General features: G+C 33.3%; 5 protein-coding genes across 7 annotated transcripts; 2 read left to right on the forward strand and 3 right to left on the reverse strand.

The window, feature by feature from the left end:
• The first annotated feature begins 6,150 nt into the window (after positions 1–6,150).
• LOC107435983 (transcriptional corepressor SEUSS) lies at positions 6,151–14,047 on the forward strand. Of its 2 annotated transcripts, XM_048476546.2 has the most exons (10): positions 6,151–6,598; positions 7,711–8,574; positions 8,658–8,777; positions 9,051–9,099; positions 9,271–9,485; positions 9,573–9,641; positions 10,796–10,893; positions 11,507–11,600; positions 11,993–12,062; positions 12,784–14,047. In XM_048476546.2, exons 2-10 carry the CDS (start codon positions 7,825–7,827, stop codon positions 13,809–13,811), a joined length of 2,493 nt encoding a protein of 830 aa, XP_048332503.1. In that variant the 5' UTR covers positions 6,151–6,598; positions 7,711–7,824; the 3' UTR covers positions 13,812–14,047. The 2 variants fall into 2 exon arrangements, with proteins under 2 accessions (XP_048332503.1, XP_048332501.1); XM_048476544.2 differs by lacking the exon at positions 6,151–6,598 and having other exon boundaries at positions 7,460–8,574.
• A 938-nt stretch (positions 14,048–14,985) lies between these two features.
• LOC107435984 (uncharacterized) lies at positions 14,986–16,046 on the reverse strand. Its single transcript, XM_016047616.4, has 2 exons — positions 15,644–16,046; positions 14,986–15,490 (listed from the first exon to the last, which is right to left on the reverse strand). Exons 1-2 carry the CDS (start codon positions 15,885–15,887, stop codon positions 15,171–15,173), a joined length of 564 nt encoding a protein of 187 aa, XP_015903102.3. The 5' UTR covers positions 15,888–16,046; the 3' UTR covers positions 14,986–15,170.
• A 1,028-nt stretch (positions 16,047–17,074) lies between these two features.
• LOC107435976 (agamous-like MADS-box protein AGL75) lies at positions 17,075–18,151 on the reverse strand. The gene is made up of 2 exons (XM_016047608.4): positions 17,606–18,151; positions 17,075–17,462 (listed from the first exon to the last, which is right to left on the reverse strand). Exons 1-2 carry the CDS (start codon positions 17,966–17,968, stop codon positions 17,439–17,441), a joined length of 387 nt encoding a protein of 128 aa, XP_015903094.2. The 5' UTR covers positions 17,969–18,151; the 3' UTR covers positions 17,075–17,438.
• A 705-nt stretch (positions 18,152–18,856) lies between these two features.
• LOC107435980 (uncharacterized) lies at positions 18,857–19,584 on the forward strand. Its single transcript, XM_016047613.4, has one exon. It carries the CDS (start codon positions 18,983–18,985, stop codon positions 19,493–19,495), a length of 513 nt encoding a protein of 170 aa, XP_015903099.1. The 5' UTR covers positions 18,857–18,982; the 3' UTR covers positions 19,496–19,584.
• A 288-nt stretch (positions 19,585–19,872) lies between these two features.
• Positions 19,873–22,758, reverse strand: LOC107435977 (uncharacterized). 2 transcript variants are annotated; one of them, XM_048476078.2, is made up of 6 exons: positions 22,541–22,758; positions 22,106–22,251; positions 21,864–21,993; positions 21,582–21,782; positions 21,233–21,400; positions 19,873–20,626 (listed from the first exon to the last, which is right to left on the reverse strand). In XM_048476078.2, exons 2-6 carry the CDS (start codon positions 22,237–22,239, stop codon positions 20,186–20,188), a joined length of 1,074 nt encoding a protein of 357 aa, XP_048332035.1. In that variant the 5' UTR covers positions 22,240–22,251; positions 22,541–22,758; the 3' UTR covers positions 19,873–20,185. The 2 variants fall into 2 exon arrangements, with proteins under 2 accessions (XP_048332035.1, XP_060673462.1); XM_060817479.1 differs by lacking the exon at positions 22,541–22,758 and adding an exon at positions 22,447–22,465.
• Between the last annotated feature and the right edge of the window lie 420 nt (positions 22,759–23,178).

Genomic DNA, 23,178 nt, shown 5'->3' on the forward strand with positions numbered 1-23,178 from the left:
CTTTTGAAATTGATGTTTAAATAATAATTGTCCAATCAAGATATCTTGATTTTATAAGATCAGAATATAATATAAAAAAATCAGATTGGAATTAAAATAAATAATATGTCCTAATTTATTTAAACTGTATTTTGACTTTATAAAATAAAAATATCTTAAATAAATCAAAACTAAATGTTTAAAAATTTTAAACATTCAAAACTTGTTTTTTATATATATATATTTTCCAAACTATTTATAATCTATTACTTATTCTCAATTTAAAATTATTTTGAATTTTATGCATAAAGAGAGGGGAAGATTAAGGGTGGGTTCAATGACCATGTGGGCCATTTTGGGTTTTTAGGTTGTTTAAAATCAAACGAAATTGTTCGATTTGGCTTGAAAATAACAACAAAACCGATTTGAAGACATAACCTAAAAATTGACCAAACCAATGATAATTAGTCAACTCAGGCTGGATTATCGATTTAGAACTAGTGAGAGAAAAAGCGTAGAGAGTGTTGTTGTGGTGAAGGAAAGGTTGAATAAGAGTGTTGTTGTGGTGAAGTAAAGGTTGAATGAACTTACCAAAACAGGATCAAGAGGTGGTTGAATGAAATTCAAAGGGCTAAAAATGAAGCTTGCGATTTGGCGAGATGGTGTCAAAATTTGCAGTGAAAAGGTGAAGCTTAGATTGTGGTGGTTGTGATGAGATGAAGCACAAAACATCATGATCGTGGTGAGATGAATCTTATATTGTGGTGGCTCTACGTTTCTGAAACTTCAATCGTAGTACTAGCGGCACGAATTGGTCATGGCTTGTGGCAATTTGGTCATTCGTGGTGGTGCACTGGTGGTGTTGTCGTTCAAGGTGGTGGTTGTCGTGTTTGATTTAGTGGGTTGCCTGTCATGTTGGCTCATGGCTATCAAGGCTTCATGTGTGTTTTTGTGATATGTGAATTAGGATTTAGGATGTGTTTCTTAAAATGGAAAATTAAGTGGTCGGGAAATTAGGTTAGAAAAATCAAACAATAGTACTATTTTTTAATGAAATATGTTTTTCTATATATAGTATTTTTATTTATGAAATATCTGAAATAATATGTACATATAATGTATTGTTTCGATTGTGGTTGAATTGAATAAAAAATTCACTAAATCCGCAATCGAAATTGATATTTTTAATTTTTTTTTTAAATTAATATGAACTGAATCGCCGTAAAAATTAAACCAAATCATATTGAATAATTCAATTTCAATAGGATCTGGTTTAGGTTTTACCCCGTTTGAGGAAGAAAAACTTGTGAGTGTTATGGAGTTGTTTAAATATATATTGGCATTGATTTTCTAGTGCAATAAAAATGTTGGGTCAATTTTGTTTTTATGCCAAGTCTATTTTTTTATTCTTAGCAAAAAATAACAATAATAAAATAATAAAAGAGTTTATGTACTACGTACATGCATAACAATTGGCTTAGTCTCTTACCTAATTTTGTACTTGCCAACCTATGTTGCCATTCCAAGACAAAGTACACGATGTTTTTCATATCTACCTACCAAAATATTTGTCAATTACTATTGATCGATTAATTAATTAAAGATGTGAAAAATCTTTTGCCACAAAAAAAAAAATGAAAAGTCTTAATTATATATAACCAAAAAATAGAAAATCGTTTGGAGCAAGAATGACTATTTTTTGATGTTGTGCCTGAATTTGAGAGTTGGGAATTTGAATAGGAATTAATTTTTATATTTATTCTTTACAGCAATTTGCTTTGATACTTAATTATTTGATAAATTTGTACAACTTAAATAAGAAAATTTGCTTTTTTTTTGTTTTTTTTGTTTTTTTTTAAGACAACTTGGTTCTTTAAGGATCCTGCTAAATTATCAAGTTACAACCACTTGGCAACTAGGTGTGTTTGATTGACTAGGCGATCTTAATCCACTTTAAATATTTTTGCATTCAATATATACTCTTTTTTTTTTTTTTTTTCTTTTGAGTAACATGGAAAGGATAAAAATAAATTAAAATAAATTTTGGAAAGACAAATAAACAAAAAAAAAAATTTATGTACTTTCACCCCATCAAAGAAGACGAGACCATGACGAAACAAATTCTTTTAAAGAACTTTTTAAAAATAAAAATTAAAAGAAATGTTGAAATGATAGTTTTTGAAAAAGAATTAGTTAAAAATTTTATATAAAAAAAAATAAAACCTATTTTCGTGTCAATAAAAACGAATAAACATTGACAAATGGTGAAGTGTAGTTGACTCGATTTAAGCGTGTGTATTATTTTAATTAATAGTTGGTCTATTTTTTAACAGTGGCCGACCTTATAGATGAGTTGGGAATGCCCTGTGCATGATCTGTAGGACCTTTAAGTCTACTCCTATCATTCCTTAGACCTCATATTATAAACCTCTTGTTCATTTTGTTTTTCTCTTCCTTTGTATAAGGGTATTTCCGTCATTTAAGACTTGGAAGGTCATAAGATATGGTTAATGTGTGGGCTATATTCATCATTGGAAATGATTCACGCACCACGGCAGTATCACCCTCTCCATGGCTGAGGGTCTCTGTCACTTTTTTGTCAGAATAAGGGCATTTTCGTCATTTAAATTATGTGTATTTTTTTGGTTAGGATTCATTCAGTCACGGAGATGCCTTAGAGCGGTGATGTTAGCATTCCTCCTTGACCTTTGCTATTTTTGCTTTTGTGTCACATTTATCGTCGGGTTTATTTGTGTGTTATATACTTGGATTTGCTTAGCACTACACTTATTCTGTGGCATTCTCTTATTGGTTGCAACGCCGGTTCAAGATAAAAGCTCTCTTTTTTTCTTTTTTCTTTTTATTATTTTTATTATTAAATAGCTCAAGCCACAAGCTAGTAAACCCTATGCCTAGGTTCCAAGGTTCTGAAGGTCTAGTTTTTGTTATTATCTTCAATTTTTAATTTGTTTTTCAAGGATTTATATTTATAAATTTATTAATTTGATATAATTCAACTTTTTTTCTTTTTTGTTTTTATTTGATCCATATATTGTTATATTTATTAATTTCCCATGTGGATAAGTGAGGTTGTCCCCAATTTATGTTTTGGTACAATTTTAACCGTTTGAATCTACAATGTAAAATGCTTAATGCAAATATATATACATATTATTTATCCTTATAAAACTACAAACTCAAACAATTATTCTATCATTTTAATTTTTTATTTATTTGTTTTGTCATCGCCAAATTAGTTTAGATAATTGTGATTGGATCGCTTTATGCTTTCTCAATCTTTATGATACAAGACTTTCAAAAACTTTTAATTTATATTTTTCTAAAACGAGATTTTCTTTTGAATATGGACTTGGTGAGTGAGAGAATTGGATTTTTTTAAATAAATAAATTTACAATGATTTTTTGAATATTTGAACAACTTTAAATTTTAACTTTAAATATTAATTTATCCTTGAATAAAATTTATATTTTGATTTGTTGATAAGATTTCTCAATATTTTGTAGAAATTCAAATTCAAATCATAACAATATATTTTGAATAAAACGGTATTCAAATAATAAGATTTGATTTTTTTTTACATTATAATTATATGATAACTTGTATCTAAAGTTGATATTATAGTACAATAAATAGTTTATATTGCTTTTTATATCATTACAATATATATATATATATATATTGCTTTTATAGGTAAATATATAATAAACTTTGAAACATATGAAAACAAAAAAAAAAAACAAAATAGTACATATAGCAAAAGCTCCACTGATGAGGTATAAAAGTGATGCAAAGTGCATCTCGTATTATGAATAATAATGAATGTCATTTTCTTTTATTTTGATAGATGATAACAATTTTCCATCAATTACCTACTAAAACAACAATTTTGATTAATAACAAAAATCAACAATTCTCTCAACCAAAATAAATTAAAAAACGAAGAAGAAACTTTTCATTGTAGAAGAGGGTAAAGGAGGTAAAGTAGAATCTATATCTAGAATAGGGACCTAAGACCTTTCAACGGCCATGATTGAGACCCCAAAACAAATAAAGGGTGCTTTTTGGGAAATTAGTACAATTTCTTTCCAAAGTGCTTTGGAACACAAAAATATACATATCTAGCAAATGACTTTTAAAACAAAATAAAAATAATAATAATAAAAATCTATAAAATGACTTGACAGTTGAGGACTAATATGTCTGTTCCCTTTTGTTATTATTATTATTTTTAATTCATTTGTAGGCAAATTAGTCATGCATGCATATATATATATATATATATATTTATGTGTGTATATATAATATAAAAAATTTATTGTTCACAAAAGAAAAAAAACCATAATTTCTTTTCCTTATTATACTTATAAGTTACAATTTACAACTTTGTGACTCCCATTTTATAAGGTTCTACGTGCTTCAGCTTCGCCATAACATTAATGTGAAGAGTCCTAATAATTTAATGGACTAAAGAAATTCACTTCTCGTGGTAAAATATGAGAGTGACTCATTTTGACATCTTTCAAATGCAATAAAAGAAAATTGTTATCAAAGTTGGCCATGAGTGACTTTTGTCTATCGATGAAAGAAACACAATGAAAACACAATAACATGTTTTTTATTTTATTTTATTTTATTTTTTTATTTTTTATTATTATTCAATCAAAATGTTGCATTTAATTTGTTTCACAAGTTCTAAACTATTTTGCATTCAACCTAGAAGTAAAAGAGTAATTTCTCTTCTTTATTCTTGAAACAATTAATTTGCTAAAAATAAGTTAAAGAGGAAGGAAATTTTACTGTTTTATGGGTTATGGTTGTAAAGCAACAATCATATATACAAGAATGCATCATGTTAATATAAAGTGCATGTACAAAAATGATGTATATATATCAATGTCTTGTTCATAAGGATCGTTGTAGCAACAGCCCCAAAAAAAAAAAAAAAAAAAAAATTGGTAGTCACAGCCCAAGCTGGCCTAATTCTATCAAATAGATGTGAATATTAATTATTAATTTTTCCCTTAATTTTGATTTTCCTATGTAAAATAAAAATCATAATAATCTGTCATCATGCAGTTATAATTACAAGCGTTATATATTTATAGTTTTATTGGTTTGATCCTTTTAATTTGTAGGTGCCAAGTCTTGTCCTTAAAAAAGTCTTGTCCCTAAAAGCTTCTATTATTCTTCTCCCATATCCTAAAGAGAGAAATTCTGGTGGATTTTTCAAGATCTGTTTGAGTCGGTATTAATTTTGTAGATCCACGGCAGCTACTAGGAAAATCTATAGTATATGAATAGGACTTTACGCTAGAATTTATTAGAATATTGAAATGCTTAAGAGGAATATTATACTTAAAAACTAGTAATCAACTTGTATATTGTGTCTGTGCAAGAAAGTTTAGTGGCAAAAGACTTTTTTCTCAGATAATAATTTAAAGTTGCAATCCTTAAAAGATCAAAAAAAAAAAAAAAAAAAATACACTTATGAGATGAAATGTTACACATTTTTTTTATTAAAATCAATGAGACAATTATTTTTTGGTAATTTTTTTTTTAAAACCATTTACAGTAAATTCTCCTTCATCAGACTCCTTGATTTCATAAGCTCCTCCAAAGTGTGGCTGATAGTTATTATTATTATTATTATTTTTTGTAATTTTAATTGCTTTATTTTTCTTATAAAAAATAAAATAAAAAGACAAAGAAACCATACATAATTTTTTTTTTCAAGTAAGTATATAATATTAGCTATTTAAAAAGTAAAATCCAAAAAAACAACATGGTCATAAAACGGCTTTATAAAAAATAAATCCAAAAAAAAAAAATAATAATAATAAAAAAAGATAATCCTACACCACACGAGTTAATCTGCTCAACGCAAAGTACAGTGATAAGGTCCGAGTGGCTACACACAAAGACGTCTCCTATCAAACCGGGAGGGGTAATTTGGTCAAAAAGCGATATGCAGATGCGATTCATATGCATAACGATGATACATGATGACCATCATAAAACATCATGCATAGTCATGGTATTTTACGAATAAAAAATGATGATGATGATGAATGATGCATGTGGGCAAAAGCATGATAAGGATGATGGTACAGTAGTAGGATATAGAAGAATAGCATTTGACTTCGTTTTTAGAGAGAGAAGAGAGAGAGAGAGAGAGAGAGAGAGAGAGAGAAGAAGAAAGAGAAAGGTAAAAGAAAGGGAATGAGAAAATTCAATCGGATCGAATACAATTTTGACGTCCGCAAGGACACAACACACACTCTCTGTCTTTCTCTCTCTACAACTTTCTCTCTCTAAGATACAGCGAGGAACAGGGGTGTACTCAGAGAGAAAACTCAGACTGAGAAAGAAAGAAACCCTAGAAGCCAAAACAGAGAGAAAAAGAAAAAGAAAATAATAATAATAAAAAGTGACAGACTAGGGAAGGAAAAAAGCTCAAGTGGGTGTTTCAAAGATTGAAAATTTCGGAAGCATAAACGAAATCAAAATACTGGGTTTTGATCAGGTTGTGATTGGAAAGTCTTTTGTTCGGGTTTCTTGGAAGTTCTTTTTCACAGTGTTGAAGTTTTTCTACTGCAGGTGAGTCTTAGCTTAGTCTATTTTTCTTTTTGGTTTTTTGTTTTGTTCCTTTTTTCTTTTTTGGGTTCTGTTTCGAGCTCTGGATCGTTGATTCGGGCGAGTAAGGGTCCGATCGAGTCCGTTTGAGCATTTGCTTTTGCCAAGTCCGAGCGGTGTTTTTTTTCCGTTAGTGTGGTAAAGTTTGGATTTTTGTGTTTTTTATTTGATTTTTAAATATTTTTAATGGAGATTTTGAGTGTTTAATTTGGGCGTGACCTTATGGGTTAGAGGTTAATTTTTATTGGGTTTTGTTCAATTTCGTTAGTTTTATTGCGCTTCCTATTGAATTTTTGTGTTTCTGAATATTTGTGTTCATTTCCGTATTCTGATAGTGGTGATTTTGTTCAGGTTTTTGGTTGATAGGGTGAGGACCATTTATTAGACTTGGAATCTGGGTTTGGGAAGAGGGTCTGATTTTATTGATTATTTGGGTTTTCTTTTAAATGGTTGAGGTAACAGTGGATCTGAAACTTCATATATTAAACAAAGATTCATGCAGAAGCCGGTTGAAGATAGCTTGTATTCCGGAGATAGTGCAATTCTAGAATGTTCAGAATTGAAGTCTGCTTGGTTGTGGTTTCCTTTGTTTTTTGGCATGTGTTTGGTAGAACTCAACACCATTTGCTCAGGCACAAAGCTTACCCATTTCTGTTGGTGCACAATAAAGACTCTGAAGCCTTTGGCCTCGAATGTTGGAGTGAAGTGCTTTCTGGGTTGAGCAGTGTGCCCGCTTCTTCGCATCTTATTATGTGATCTTTAGTAGTTTGTTGGGTTGATGATTTAGAATTTTTTTTTTTTTTTGGGGGTAAGTAGTTTTTTTTTTTTTTTTTTTTTTTTTTTTTGTAAATTGTGATTTTGGAAAGATGGTGCCTTCGGGGCCGCCCACTCCAATTGGTGGTGGTTCCCAGTCTGTTTCACCTTCTCTTTTGAGATCAAATTCTGGGATGTTGGGAGCTCAAGGTGGTCCACTACCTGGTCAAACACCTTTTTCTTCTCTTGTTTCGTCACGCGCTCAATTTAATAACATGAATATGCTTGGAAATGTTCCTAATGTCTCTTCTCTCCTTAATCAGTCCTTTGGTAACGGGGTTCCAAATTCAGGGCTTTCTGGTCCCGGTACTAGTCAGCGTGGAGGTATTGATACTGGGGCTGAGTCTGAGCCTCTTCTTTCTAGTGTTGGAAATGGAATGAATTTCAATACTCCGTCATCAACATTTGTAGCATCGAATATGGCTAACCCTGGTTCATCAGGTCAAGGCCAGGGTCAACAATTCTCTAACTCATCTGGTAACCAGATGTTGCCAGATCAGCAACAGTCTCAACAGCTAGAGCCTCCGAGTTTCCAGCATAGTCAGCAGCCAATGCAACAGTTCTCTGCGCCTCTTAACACACAGCAGCAACAACAGCAATTTCAAGCTATTCGAGGTGGCATGGCTGGAGTTGGACCAGTCAAGTTGGAGCCCCATGTGACTAATGATCAGCATGGCCAATCGCATCAACAACAACAGCAGCAACAACAGTTGCAATCGTTGAGAACTCTTAGTGCAGTAAAGTTGGAACCGCAACAACTTCCGACGATTAGGGGCTTGGGTCCTGTAAAATTGGAATCTCAACATTCTGATCAGTCATTATTCATGCATCAACAACAGCAGCAGCAACAGCAGCAACAGCAGTTCCTCCATATGTCTAGGCAGAGTCCTCATGCTGCTGCTGCTGCTCAGATGAATATTTTGCAGCAGCAAAGGTTGATGCAGCTACAACAACAACACCAGCAGCAGCAACTCTTGAAAGCAATGCCTCAGCAGCGATCTCAGTTACCACAACAGTTTCAACAGCAAAACTTGCCTTTGAGATCACCTGTAAAATCAGGATATGAACCTGGAATGTGTGCACGGCGTTTGACAAATTATATGTATCAGCAACAACACAGACCTGAAGTATGATACCCTTATAATTGAAATCTTCTCTGTGTATTTAGTTTTCTTCTTGTTATAACTAATCACAACAAGTTTTGAAACAGGACAACAACATTGAATTCTGGAGGAAATTTGTTGCAGAATACTTTGCGCCCCATGCCAAGAAGAAATGGTGTGTTTCGATGTATGGAAGTGGCAGGCAAACAACTGGTGTTTTTCCTCAGGTCTGCTGCTAAGGCTTCTAATTTTGTACTATTTTAGGTTGTTTGACACCTTGAATCTATTTAGCTTAGTAGCATTGTATCTTGTCGCACACATGTTGATATGGTGGACACTTTTGATTATATATTTTGAAGACAGTGCTCTCTCGATGTTAAGTGCTTCTGGTGCATCTTAGTATGTATATAGGATTATTATATGTCAAGGACACATCAGTTATTGCTTATTGATGCTATTGGTGGTCTATAACTAATGGGTTTTACTTCCATAATTTGCAGGATGTGTGGCATTGTGAAATATGCAATCGCAAGCCTGGCCGTGGATTTGGTATGCTGCATTGTTGACATCTAAAATTTTGTTGTCTGATGCCTTTTTGTTTTTTTTGTTTTAAATAAACATAATTCAAAGTGCAATTTGTTAATTACTGCTATTAAGTCATTTTTGGTGAAGCTTAAAAGAATGTTTTTTCGCATCTGATTATGCTTACTGCACTAACAGAAGCGACTGTTGAGGTTCTTCCCCGGCTTTTTAAGATCAAGTATGAAAGTGGCACTTTAGAGGAACTTCTTTATGTTGATATGCCCCGCGAGTATCAGAATTCATCTGGTCAGATTGTCCTTGACTATGCTAAAGCAATACAAGAAAGTGTTTTTGAGCAACTTCGTGTTGTTCGTGATGGCCAACTTAGAATTGTTTTCTCTCAAGACCTTAAGGTGTCACATGAAAAATTCTTTCATGCTACTCTTTACTTATAATTATATTCTTTATTCACATTCTCTCTTTGCTTCATGTTTTGCCAGATATGCTCTTGGGAATTTTGTGCAAGACGCCATGAAGAGCTTATTCCTAGAAGATTACTGATTCCTCAGGTTACTTAAAGAATTTTACTTGATCTTTCCATGAGCCAAAATTCCATTTTGAGAGGTCCAATTAAATGAGCAGTTATGTCAAGTTGTTTTTATTACACATGTTAATTTTTATGTGCAAAACTTGCCCAAGGAGTTTAGTTATTCTGTTGGAAATATATAGCATCGTCAATTAATATATTTGGACCTCTCTATCCAATTCTTGATATGTCCATAGTTTGAGGTGCTATGATTTAGTCATAAGTGAATATTCTAACCTCATGCTCCGAAGGGCTCTCCTTTTCCTGTGCCTTCTGTTCATTACAGTTCCACCACCTTCTCAATTATGCTCTACTTTATGCAGTATGTATTACTTATAGAAGCAAAACTGGGTTTGAGCAAAGTTAATTGCTTTTGTTCAAATTTTCGATATTTTCAATTTCTGGATTGTCCATGTGTTCTGGATCTTTGTGAGTTTATGTAGTGGGACAATAATCAAAGACTATTTTCTGCCTTTATAGCCATGTCATTCATTTTTTAACATGTCCTTGTCTGTCTCTTCTTTTTTATTGTTAGCATTAAAGTACTTGAGGATGTAATTTTACTGCATGGTTTTTTGCTGGGTCCTCATTAGGTTAGACTCAACTCCAAGTCGGGGATTAAGATTTAAATTTATGCTTTTTAGATTCAATAGGTTAAATCTGATTTGATTGTAGTTGGATGTAATTCAGGAATACCAAGTTTTGTTTGATTACGCTGAAGCCCTGGTAAAATTAAATCTGATTTGATTGTAGTTGGATGTAATTCAGGAATGGCCAAGTTTTGTTTGATTACGCTGAAGCCCTGGTAAAAGAAATGAGATGTAGCAGAGTTGTGTGTGGTAGATGAGTCATTATTCTTTTAACAAACAAATACTAGAATAATCATGTATATGTGATAAATATTTGGAATTTAGTCAAATATGTGCTTGTTGATTCATTTTTATCCATTTAAGAACAATTTTTTATAGATTTGGTGGATTCAAATTTGAATGTTGGTAATATTGCATATGGTTGGAAGAATGGATTTTGACTTTTCTGATTTGATTTTAACATATTGTTTGCATATTTTTTATGCAAGGGTAACAAGAGTATTTTTGCTGTTTGAAATTGATTTTTACTGTTGCTTATACCATGCAGGTTAGTCAGCTTGGTGCTGCAGCACAAAAATACCAGGCTGCTACTCAAAATGCTGCATCAAATCTATCTCTGCCAGAGATACAAAATAATTGTAATGTGTAGGTCCTCCTCCTTTTTTCTCCTTGGTTTTGTAAAAATATATGATCAGTATTGCTGCCAGATAAAAATGTTAATTATTCTTCTTTGCGGACTGTCTTGACCATTCAGGAAATCTTCTAAATTTCTTAATGTCATAGCTCTCAGATTATTTAATATAAACAAGTTTATGCATGTATTTGCTGCTTCTTCCTTGTCCTAGGGAAGACATTTCTCTGTTTTCAGTGGAGGCATTTTGTAAGTGCACCAAAATGCGATTATAACGAAGTTCAACATACTTGATCAAATTTCTATTTGGTTGTATATACGATTTCAAATTTTCCTTTTCCTTTTATTGGGGAGATGCATGCTGAGATTGATGAATATTTGTTGTTACAATTTCCATGGTATAGGTCCTTTCACATGCATGGGGTAATCACCTCCCCACTTCTTTAGTTTGATTTGCTGTTGTTTTGTTACCATTCATCTATATACATGGTTACGGTTCAAGTGCTTTTGTTTCATGTCCATATGGGTTTATGTGGTATGTCTCTGAAATTGGTGATTGATTTGTTATGGACTCTATAATAAGGCTTTTAGTTTTTTCTTGATCCTAAATGTGTGATTTTGCTTTAGGTTTGTTGCATCAGCTCGACAATTGGCAAAAACCTTAGAAGTACCATTGGTGAATGATTTAGGTTATACAAAGAGATATGTGCGGTGCCTTCAGGTAAATTCTTGTTCTCTCCTTTTAATTGAACTTTGTAATTTATTATTCTAATCTTTTCAAAACTCTTCGTACACCTAATTAAACCTCATCCAATTCGGTATAGGCAATAACATGTCTTTTCACGTATTATTTTACTAGCATCTCCATTTACCCCTCCTGCTCAAATTTCCTTCAAATAGGGTTGTCTGACACTGTGGCATAGAACTTTATGTCAATTCTAAATGGACTATGGTTTTTACGTACTGAATGGTCATTCCTAATAAATAAAGTTTTCTTTCTCATATAAAAGAATTATAATAGAATGGATTCTCCTTGCAGCCTGATCGACCTTTTTGTTTTCTGTGTTTCCATTCTCCTTTCCTTTTAAATTCTTATTTCTTTATGCATTGCAGATATCAGAAGTAGTTAACAGTATGAAGGATTTGATTGATTACAGCCGAGAAACAGGGACTGGACCTATGGGTAAGATCATCGTGGTGTTTTTATTTGTTCATTTCTCAAGTTCCAAAACTTTTTAAGTTCAGATTCTAACTTGCATTGTTTCTATTTGTTTACTTTTCCCCCTCTCTATGTTGTATTTTGTTTTAGAAAGTTTTCCATAATGTTTTGAGGGCTTTGCATGTTTGGGGCTTCAATTTTATTCTTGTTATGTAACTCATGCTGAGAAACTTGTATGAGAGTGTTACTGTAATTGAAGAAGAGCATTATTATCTAAATAACTGGAAGTTTGACTTTCATTATTATCTAAATAACTGGAAGATGATTTTCAATGTCTGATAAGACTCAACTATTTATTTTGCTTCATTGTTTTTATCTTGGTTGTTGGAGATTTTAGGAGTTGTTTTGAGTACCTAATAACGGGTTATGGACAGCCTTTAGAACTCATTAAATGCATTTAGATTTAATGTAGCCAGTGTAAATGCTAATAGAGCAATAGAAGTTATGAAAGTATTATGAGTGCATAAACAGAAAGGTGAAATCTTGAAAGAGTTTTATTAGGAGGACAAAAATCTCTAGGATACAGTTCAGAGGGTGAACTATAACTTATCTGATCTTTGTGTGTTTTTTGATCGTTGATCTTAGCTTGAATGTCTCGTTTCTGATTTAAACCATATTCTTTACCCTACTTATTAAATAATGTTCTCACATCCAATGGTATTGATTATTGAATGCTACCTATCAGAGAGCTTGGCAAAGTTTCCTCGGAGAACAAGTGCAACATCTGGGTTTCACAGTCAAGCACAACAGTCTGAGGAACAGCTGCAGCAGCAGCCACAACAACAGCAACAACAGCAGCAGCAGCAGCAACAACAACAACAACAACAACAACAACAAACAATGCCTCAGAATTCAAGCAGTGACCAAAGTTCTGTGCAGGCCACATCTATGCAACTTGCCGGTAGCAATGGCGTGGCTAGTGTAAATAATGCTCTCAACACAGCATCAACATCTACCTCTGCTAGTACCATTGTTGGGCTTCTCCATCAAAATTCCATGAATTCCAGACAGCCAAGTTCTATGAACAATGCTAGCAGTCCTTACGGAGGAAGTTCAGTTCAGATTCCATCCCCAGGTTCTTCAAGCACAATACCACAGACACAACCCAACCCTTCCCCCTCCCCTTTCCAGTCACCAACACCCTCCTCTTCTAACAATCCCCCACAGACATCTCATGGTGCCTTAACAGCTCCCAATCACATGAGCGCTGCTAATTCACCGGCAAATATTTCCATGCAACAGCCAGCTCTTTCTGGTGAAGCTGATCCAAGTGATTCCCAGAGCTCGGTTCAGAAACTCTTACATGAAATGATGATGTCAAACCAGCTTAGTGGGTCAGGTGTGGTTGGTGTTGGTTCAATGGGGAATGATGCAAAGAGTGGGAATGGGATTTTGCCAAATAGCAATAACGCGGGCATGAATGGTGGCAACTGCCTGGTAGGGAATGGGATGGCCAACACTAATTCAGGTATGGGGGGTGGTGCTGGATTTGGCGGTATGGGTGGTGGCCTTGGTCAGTCTGCCTTGGTTAACGGGATTAGAGCAGCAATGGGAAATAATTCTATAATGAATGGAAGGGTGGGAGTACCATCGATGGCTCGAGACCAGAATATGCATCATCAGCAGCAAGATTTGGGGAGCCAGATGTTTAGTGGGCTAGGAGCAGCTAATGGCTTTAGTAATCTTCAATTTGATTGGAAACCTTCCCCTTGAAAAGGCTTGGCTTCTATTGACCACATACATGCATGACATTCGGGTTTCTTCCAAGTATAGCTGCTTGTGCAGCAATGAGAAATTGGCTGAATTGCCTGTTGCCCTGTGGAGATAGATTGGCGAGACAAGGAGTGAGTTAAAAAATGGTAAAAACAGGGCTACGCTCCCACTTTGTACTAATCTTGTTATATTTTTATATATAAGAAAAGGAAAATCTGGTGGCTGGTTATGTTGCTGATGGGGCTAATTTTTCTTGTGGTTCTAAATGTACTTTTTATTTTTTTATTTTTCTTTTTATTTATTTTTTCTTTATTTTCGTCTTCTACAATTCTTAAATAGTTTTTTTCCGTCCTATTGTCTGTCCTCCTACCTTCGTTCTCATGTTACTAAAATTATACAACCTAGTCAAAGATATCCTCTATGTTATCCTGCATATATTTGTGAATTTTTATTTATTTTCTCTCTTTATTTTTTTGATCTTCTAAATTTCTTAAATAGTTTTTTTTTTTTTTTTTGCCCTTTTCTCTGTTTATTGTCTCTTCTCGTACCTTCGTTCGCTTCTTATTAAAACTATACAATGTCGTAAAAGATATCCTCTATATTACTATGCATATATCTGTGAAGCTTCACGGTCCCAAAAAATTTAGTGGCTTAGAAGCTATTATTTTTATTTAATCCTCTTGGAACCTATTCTATTCCAACATCATTCTTGTTCATAATGACATTGCCATTAGAAGAACAGCACAGCTGGGATGACATAATGACATTGCCATTAGAATGTTCATAGGGTTTGTAAACATTATTTGACCTGTACTTTTTACTATTTGATAAATGTAACTGTACCTTTACTTTCAAAGTTATAATGCAACGAACAGGAGGAGGGTTTTTTGGTCTCTAAATTATAATGAAACAAAGATAGGGGGAGACTGCTCAGCGCATGAACAAATGCAGCTGACATGTCCACCATAATCTTCTTCATGAATGTCTCAATGGAAAATGTCACAGTTTTGTCCCTTTGATTCTTGTTGCTTCCATTCTACAGTGGTCTTGTTTATGCGTTCGAGCTACAGTAAGAATCTCCAGAGCTCAACATGGTAGGGTAACATTGATTAGGCTTAAAATCTTTCATGAGTCGAGTCCAAAATTGAACACTTTCAATATCTTGGAGGAAATATACATTAGAACATAAAATTATATAGGATTTCCTTCATGGTATTTTTGTTTTTTTTGGTTCCAATACAAAAAATATACAAAATGAGAAAGGAAATATATGGAAAATGTTAACAAAGAACATTTCCATGTTTCTTATGATATTTGTTTATTACACGGAAAATTATATTAATATAAAGCAATCCCTGTTCAGGAATCTAAATACTTGTCAATGGCAGCAGACAAGGTGGATTTGGGAACTGCTCCAATAACACTCTCTTTCTTCTCCCCATTCTTGAAGAAGAGCACAGTTGGGATGCTTCTAATTCCATACTGAGAGGCAATGTTTGGGCAATCGTCAGTATTGAGCTTGTAACAGGATATTTTCCCACCATATTCTTTTGCCAATTCATCCACAATTGGTGCTATCATTCTACATGGTCCACACCATGGAGCCCAAAACTCCACCAGAACTGGGTTCTCACTTCCTAGCACAAGGTTCTTCCAGCCTGAATCTGTCACTACTTGAACTGCATATTTTTCCAACATCAACACTATTTATTTCTTCATATGGAAAATCAATTTATGTTACATATATATATATATATATATCTATATATATCTATATATGTATGCATGTATGTTTGTTTGTGTATATATATGTATGGGATTATGCGGCTTACCTTCGTTTACAGCTTCACGAGCTTTGCAAACGAAGAGGGATTTCCGGCCTCCGGTGCTGTTTGAAAGAGGAAAAGAAGTAGGAGGAGGAGAAGAAGAGAGTGTTATGGTGGATTTCTTCAAGCCCTTGAACGTTGGTAATTTAATAAGCTTTTGTTCCTTGGAAGAAAATGTATGATGACTTTGAATGGCACCAACTCTTGTATTGCATGCTCTGCTCACTTGTAGGCAGGTTTCCATGGCCATAAATCTGATTTTTTCTTTTTTATTTTTTTTTTATTTTTTTTTGGGTTGATGGAGTTCTGAGGAGTAAAGAAAAGAGAATGATTTTGTTTTTGTGCAGGCCAAAGTTTCCTGTTTTTGTCCAAAAATTCTTTTTGGAGTGGCAAATTTTTTAGGTGTTTTATTTTTCTTTTTCAAAATATTTGGAAGTGGATATTACGGTTGGATTGTATGGTTCTACCAGTGCTCAAATATGTGTGGATGAAATTTATGGAGTGGCTTTAGTTATGTCAAGAAACCATCTAGAAGAAGTTAACTCAAAACAATGTCCCACACAAAAAGTCCTCAGAATTTCTAAAAAGCTCTTTTGAAAATAAAGAAAGATCCAAATGGCATAAGGATAAATCTCCAGCATAAATTGATCATAGACTTCTCATCCAACTATGCTGTCTAATTTGGGTATTTGGCTATTGGATGTGGATAATTGTGATTGGTGAGTATGATAATATTTAACATAGGGACTCAACTGAAATATGATTTGTTACAATAACTCAGGATTTTTTTTAATTAAAATTCAGAAAATTCTGGGAACAAAAAAAAAAAAAAAGCCCTAAAAGATGTATTAATTGAGTTTAATTGGTAATTTAAGATACATGTTTCCTTTTTTCTTTTTTTTTTCTTTTTTTTTTTATATATAAAATAAATTTTCATAGAGTTTGATGATCCACAAAAATATCTGTGCCCTGATAATTGAGTCTAGTTCAGATTTTTTCAAATTTTCAAAAAACTATTTTATTTATTTTTAATTATTTTTTCCCTAATCCAACGTATTATACTTTCATCTTTCACTTTAGGCACATGTTAATTTCGAGGGGAAAAAAAAAAGGGAAAGCAATAGACCACAGGACACAAACTTCGTTCATATAGTTGTAAATTAAAACGGAGTGCCTTGCTCAGTAATATAAAATTTGACAATTAAAGTCCAAGAAGACTACAGGACCAGAAATTCAAGCTTACCCTAGTTAACTTTAGCTCAGTGTTGTGAAAATCCTGAATCTTATATATTTTGTATCCTTTCTAAATAAAAGATGATGGGGATTTTTATCAATTGGTTCTGGAACTCATCTTTGATTAGGTAATGAAAGTTTCGATGATTGAAAAGTACTTCCTAAAACAAGTGGAGCTCTGAAGCAATATTATAATAGTTTGTGAGAATTGGTTTTGCAGAGCATATCAGAAAGATTTGCACTACTATGAGTATAAATGTCAAACTAGATATGGATTTTAGCTTTCTTACACAAATTGGTCCAGAATATACAGTTGGTGTACCAAAAAAAAAAAAAAAAAAAAGAAAAAAGAAAAAAGAAAAAAGAAAAAAAAATGCACTTCTCTAGAAGATCATGAAAAAGAGCAACACACAAAGAAAATATGCACCACTATTATTAGCATCCCATGCAATTTCTCCAAAGTTTATCCAAGTTTCTTCAAAATCCTATATATGCTTCTTAATTTCTCTTATGTTATCTCTGTTTGTGGCAGTCTTCAAGCACCCATTTTCTTGTGCTGCTTTTCCATTCATTTTGTTGAGGTAGAATTTCCCTGAAATTTTCCACGAAAAACTCAATATCAAAGTCCAACAAAGTTAAGAAAATCCAACTAGTTTTTGAGTCATTAGAATATGCACGACATAGATGATGATGGATACACCATGCAAAAAGAAAACAAAAGTGTTGTTTATGAACCTGAATAGCTTTTTGTTGTTTCATAAACTCAATTTTCTCATCCAAAGCTTGAATCTTGGCATCCAAGTATGTTGATAAAGCCAGCAAAGAATCCTTGGACAACTTGTTCAATTCCTCATCATCCCACTTTATTATTGATTTTTGATTTTTGATCTGCTCGGAATCAATCTCTATGAATGCTTCATTTTCTTCTTCAACATTTTCCTTAATTTTTGAGGCTTCTATGTGGGTCATGAGAATATCTTTGGCTTTGTTTTTTCGCACTGGCCACACTTCAAAATCTCCATCATCATCAACCCCAGAAAAAACCATGCAAACCTGGACATTGAACAGGGTGGAGAGCTCACTGGCTTTCTTTTTCATGCTAAGCTCTCTTTGCCAAACTCTTTTATCCACACTTGGACCTGGACTTCATGGTTTCTCAACAGCCCAGAGAATGTGAAAACCAGAAATATTAGACACAGAACAAGATAAAAAACAGAGAGAAACAGGAAAATCAAGAAACAACAAAACTGACAGAGAAATGGGATGAAGTGGGCTTTTTGAAGTTTTTTTTTTTTTTTTTTTTTTTTTTTTTTTTTAGCAAAATTTGAAATTTTGAAACCGTAAATGAGAAGTGGATGATCCTCTTACGTTACAAATAAAAGTAGCCGTTTGTTTTTTAAGATATAATATAACATTGGTATTCAATTTATTATCAGATTCATCCATTGAAATTTGTACCCTTCCATTAGTACTAGTTAATGCAATTTAATTTTATTTAAAACATGCTTATTGTTTTTTTATTTTGTTCTTTTTTTTTTTTTTTTTAAATAAAACATGCTTATTGTTGGTCACTTCATAAGTCTCATCGAAAATATGCTATTATTAAACTTATCAAAACAATATTGCTATTCTACTACAAATTTATTTAGATGATTAAATTTATAAATTGATCATAGGAATAGTGAATTTATATATTAATTGAGGTGATTTTTTTTTTTCCTGGAAAGCTAAAATTCACTTATTATTTTATTTTGTATTTTTAAAAGAGCATATAGAAAGAATATAATTAAAAAAAAAAACTTGAGACCAATAAAATTCATATCAGCCATGCTTTTTAAAGTTTTTTGTTTTAAAAAATATTCTTGTTTTTTTATGTAACAAATAAAAAAAAAAAAACAAATGTAGTAGGAAAAAAAAAATTAAAATGTACTATAAATGTGTATATATATATTTTTTTAATCTTTGATATACTGTGTCCGAACCGAAAAGAAAACCCGACCAAATGAAACACAATTAAAATAAAATTCCAACACTAAAATAAATGTAAAACTTAGCCCCTGTACACCCTTTTCCATCTCCATTTTCCGAGAAAATTCCAATGAGAAAGAAAGCATGTTTGGCCTCACTGGTCCCTTACGCCCAGTAATCCACCTCCCAATATCTTCAAGTTCAAGACTTGCCTATATTCCTTCACAGAGCAACCATCTCACTTTACCTTCTTCAATCCTCAAAACCCAAATCCAAATCCCAAGAAAACCCACACGGTTCGTGGTATTTGCAGAAAGCAATAATGGGTTGAGCGAAGATTCGAAGGAGAAGGAAAACAAGGAAGAAACTGGTGAAGTCAAAGGAAATGGGTCCAACGGTGGTGATGGTGATGATGATGATGATGAAGAATTGGGGAAGGATAGACGGTCCATATTCAGTGGTATCAGGTGGGGTGATCTGTTGCTGGACCCAGATCCTGATAACATCGTGGCCGTTGGATTGACTGGCTTGTTGACCTGGGCAAGTGTTCAGGTGTTGTGGCAACTCTTTGTCATCTCCTTCGCCATTCTTGTTGCTGCTCTCAAATACTCCTTCATTGCCGCACTTTTAGTTTTCATTCTCATTACCCTTCTCTGAATGTTTTTTTGGTAGTAAAGCAAATTGTATTGACCAAATTCTTGCAAATCCCATATATACCAGTTAGTACTTGTAGAATTTCTCATTCATCCTCTGTTATTTATTTATTTTATTGTTTTTTTGGTAGGAAAATGAAAATTAAAATTGAAAGGAATATTATGTAGTCGTGGTAGCTTTATAGCAACAGCTTTAGACCTACCAAAGGCAAAGAAATATTTTCAGTTCTCCAAGAGAATGATGATATATCATCTTACAATTTCAGCATCAAACCAAAGAAACTTGCAAATTTCAGATTATTGCTTCAGTTTCGATGTTTCCTTATCAATCAACAACAACCATCCACACCTTATTAGAGCACTAATGTTAAGATAAAAGTCTAGCCGAAATATCAATGAGCAGATTTGCATAAAAACAAAAGCTTAGTTTCTTCAGTAACATATATTTTAGCGCGTTCCAAATCCTACTATATAGAAGCAAAATACATATTAAACATGCTATAAATGAGTAAAGGACATCCTTCTTTAGCCTTCTTTAGCATTTGAACAAAACTATAATCAACGATCTTCAATCTTAAAGATGATTCTGCTTGAAGTACTTTACACAAAAATTGATTCCCGGCCGAAATGCCTAATATATTTAAGTACGCAGAAAGTGACTAAACCATCAACCCCCAAATTAGATAACCTTAGTTTAGAATGAATATTCCTTTAGATCTGCCTTCGAATCACCTAGTTCCATGTCCGCCATGCACTCCTCTTCTGTAAGTGGAGGGAGTTGTCTAGTCTTGCGCCGTAAATTATGCTTGTGCCATTCACTCTTGAAATGATCCCTGAACTGCTTGGAGTCGCCAATGAATGCGTTACAGGTACTGCATTTGCTTTGCTTTCCATCCCCTGCTGAGTTTGCACTTGTGGTAGAAATGGACTGTTGTTGCATTTTCTCACTCAGTTTTGCCACAGTATCAGTAGTTTCCTTGGGTAGGGGTGGAGGTTCATCCTCATGATCATCATATCGATCAACCTGGGCATCTCCCTCTGCATGAACAGAAAGTGCAAGAACTTCAAATCTTCCTTGCAGATTACTCATCAAGGCCTCACAATTGCGATAGAAACCAGGGTCCAGTTCACAAATCTGCACAAAAATCAAATAACGATTGAACACCAGAAATAAGACAGTGTCATTAATCCTGAGGAGGGAATGTATTCGCAATCATGTGCATGACTCAACAGGAAAACTAACCAAGTTTGAAGAAAAACTATAATTATATTACAGTATGCAAAATAATGGGAAATGAAAAACAAATGCATTAGTCAGTGGCTAATACACAAGGGGACATTATTGAACTATAACAATCATTCATTCTCTACCATAGCTTTTTACTTGTTTAAGGAGTTTATCTTTACAATCTTTCTAGTCTAATTCATGGGTATTAAAAGAGACCAATTAGCAAAAGAAACATCAGCCATCCCTTTAAGTTTGGCCCCGATTTATTAAAAGCACAAGTTCAATCTCCTAGCAGGTTATGCATACGTTATGATAAATTTGTTGTCCTTGAACCACTTTCTGTATATTTATTGCATATGTAGGTAACTTGAATGCAAAATAACCAAAGCCCACCTTGGAAAATGAAGAAGAAAAATGCTAATTTGTGAATGAAGAAAGCTAATAAAATCTAAAGGCACATTAAGCCATGTGTACGAAAACTTTGGTACATAATGAGATAGAACTTAGACTTACAACAAATGGCTGACTGCCAGATTGATCTTCTGAAACAATGTTAGCGTTCCAGGAATTCAGCTTTTCCTTGAGAGATGAAAGTTCCTCTTTGGGAACAGTGAGTCGCAACCTCATTGGAGATCTTTTTATAGGAAAGTGCTTCTGAAGCTCATGAACAACTTCTAGCGCCTGAACAAGATTATACCATTAGCCAAAAATATAAGATACGCTAGAAGTGTTTAATGGAGTATGACCAACCAAATATCTCTGCAGACTATAATCTCAAATTAGAAACAAATGATACATTTATTTAAAAAAGAAAATTTATCTTAAATGTTGGTTAATAATAAGTACTAAAACAGAGAATCACCTGCTTCTTGGAGCTTCTATTTGGTTCAACAGCAAAATGGATTTCACGCATAAGACGCTCAATCATGCTAATAGTGTAAGGGCGTTGAGTTTCAGGATTATAGGTTTTTTGCATAACAATGGTAGCGATGTCCCTGAACTGACTGGATAACTGAGATTCCCTCTCCTTCCCAGCAATTTGAAGCTCTCCTTTCTCCAAAATCTGAATGGGGCAACCGAGTTTAGAAAACGACCCATTACATAATTCCAAAAACTAAACACACAGTCAGTAGATTGGACTGACCTCCAAACATATTTTGGTCTGATCATCAGTCCCAAATGCATCAATCAAATCTTTGGACTTTGCAAGAACTCCTTTCGAAACATTTGAATAAACTGTATGGGACTGAAGCACTTCGTCTATATCTTTCTCTCTGTTACCAAAATTCCATTCATTAAATTTGTATTAAAAAAAAAAATTGCTTAAGTACCCAAATCAACAAATTGCAAATTGAGGTCTGGGAGTTTAAGGTTTGGAGATCTTACACGCCAGAGCGCCATGAGAGGACCTTGTTCTTGTAGCAAGCAATCTCAAAGCGATTGCCATGCTTTTTGAGACGTACCACGGCCACATTAGTCAACCTCTTCTGCCCTATTGGCTGAACCAGCGTCCGAGACATGTCCAAGCCTCTCTATATAGTAACCAAAAAAAAAAAAAAAAAAAATCAAAAACCTTTTTAACATAAAGCACGGCTTTTTGAAGTTACAAAAAAGCTGAGTATGACAAATAGATGGTAAATTTCACATTTATAGAGCGTACAAACAAGAAAATTAGGAATATAACTGCAATAATTATTAAGAAATACAGAACTAATCAGCAAAATTACCCGACTAAAGCTTAATCATTAAACGTTACGAAGAAAATCCCAGCATCATAAACCCCCAAAAAACCCAAGAGAACCCAATTGCGCAGAGAGTTACCTGAAACCCAGATGACGAAAGAGGTAATAACAGAGAATAGTTGGTCGAAAATGAAGATCGGAAACAGCGAGTTGGAATTTATTTCAGCGAGAATTGCAAAGAAGAAAGGTCGGAGAGGCGAAGAACATGCTAGAGGTAAAAACGAAACCGGTTCTTTTTGTATGAACCGGGTCCTAACCTTTTTTAGTTCGGCTCGGATGCCGTGTCTACCAAATAAACTGCGCTCCATTATAATATTTTTTAATATATATATATATATATATATATATATTTTTTATTACATTGCCTTTTGCCACCTCTTTTCGTGTATATATATATATATATATATTTTTAAAAATTTTCATTGATTAACTATCTTTTTTTTTTTTTGGACAAGTTAATGACAATGTTATGTATATATATATATATATATATATAAAGGAAAATTTTATAGGATGGATTATCTAAGTACGGACTGCATTTAAAATTAATACTTTTTGGGTGAAATCACAGTAAAATCGATATTTTGTTTTACTGTGTTTTCATCCAAAAAAACATCGATTTTGAATGCATCCGCATATAAACCATCTGCATTGTAGAAAGACTATATATACTATCTACATCGTAGAAAGACTATATATATATATATATATAAATGT

Source organism: Ziziphus jujuba, chromosome 5, assembly GCF_031755915.1.
Source record: "Ziziphus jujuba cultivar Dongzao chromosome 5, ASM3175591v1".
In the NCBI taxonomy this organism is placed as follows: Eukaryota; Viridiplantae; Streptophyta; class Magnoliopsida; order Rosales; family Rhamnaceae; genus Ziziphus; species Ziziphus jujuba.

Bases quoted from the DNA above. Each gene is read 5' to 3' on its own strand.
- LOC107435983 (XM_048476544.2), top strand. From the start codon at position 7,501: ATGGTGCCTTCGGGGCCGCCCACTCCAATTGGTGGTGGTTCCCAGTCT. The intron at 8,575-8,657 runs GTATGATACCCT...GTTTTGAAACAG, and splicing joins AGCAACAACACAGACCTGAA to GACAACAACATTGAATTCTG. The intron at 11,601-11,992 runs GTAAATTCTTGT...TATGCATTGCAG, and splicing joins GATATGTGCGGTGCCTTCAG to ATATCAGAAGTAGTTAACAG.
- LOC107435984 (XM_016047616.4), bottom strand. From the start codon at position 15,887: ATGGCCATGGAAACCTGCCTACAAGTGAGCAGAGCATGCAATACAAGA. The intron at 15,491-15,643 runs GTAAGCCGCATA...AAAAATATGCAG, and splicing joins TCGTGAAGCTGTAAACGAAG to TTCAAGTAGTGACAGATTCA.
- LOC107435976 (XM_016047608.4), bottom strand. From the start codon at position 17,968: ATGAAAAAGAAAGCCAGTGAGCTCTCCACCCTGTTCAATGTCCAGGTT. The intron at 17,463-17,605 runs GTTCATAAACAA...GGAAAATTTCAG, and splicing joins AACAACAAAAAGCTATTCAG to GGAAATTCTACCTCAACAAA.
- LOC107435980 (XM_016047613.4), top strand. From the start codon at position 18,983: ATGTTTGGCCTCACTGGTCCCTTACGCCCAGTAATCCACCTCCCAATA.
- LOC107435977 (XM_048476078.2), bottom strand. From the start codon at position 22,239: ATGTCTCGGACGCTGGTTCAGCCAATAGGGCAGAAGAGGTTGACTAAT. The intron at 21,994-22,105 runs GTAAGATCTCCA...TTTTGGTAACAG, and splicing joins CTCTCATGGCGCTCTGGCGT to AGAGAAAGATATAGACGAAG. The intron at 21,401-21,581 runs GTGATTCTCTGT...AATCTTGTTCAG, and splicing joins ATAGAAGCTCCAAGAAGCAG to GCGCTAGAAGTTGTTCATGA.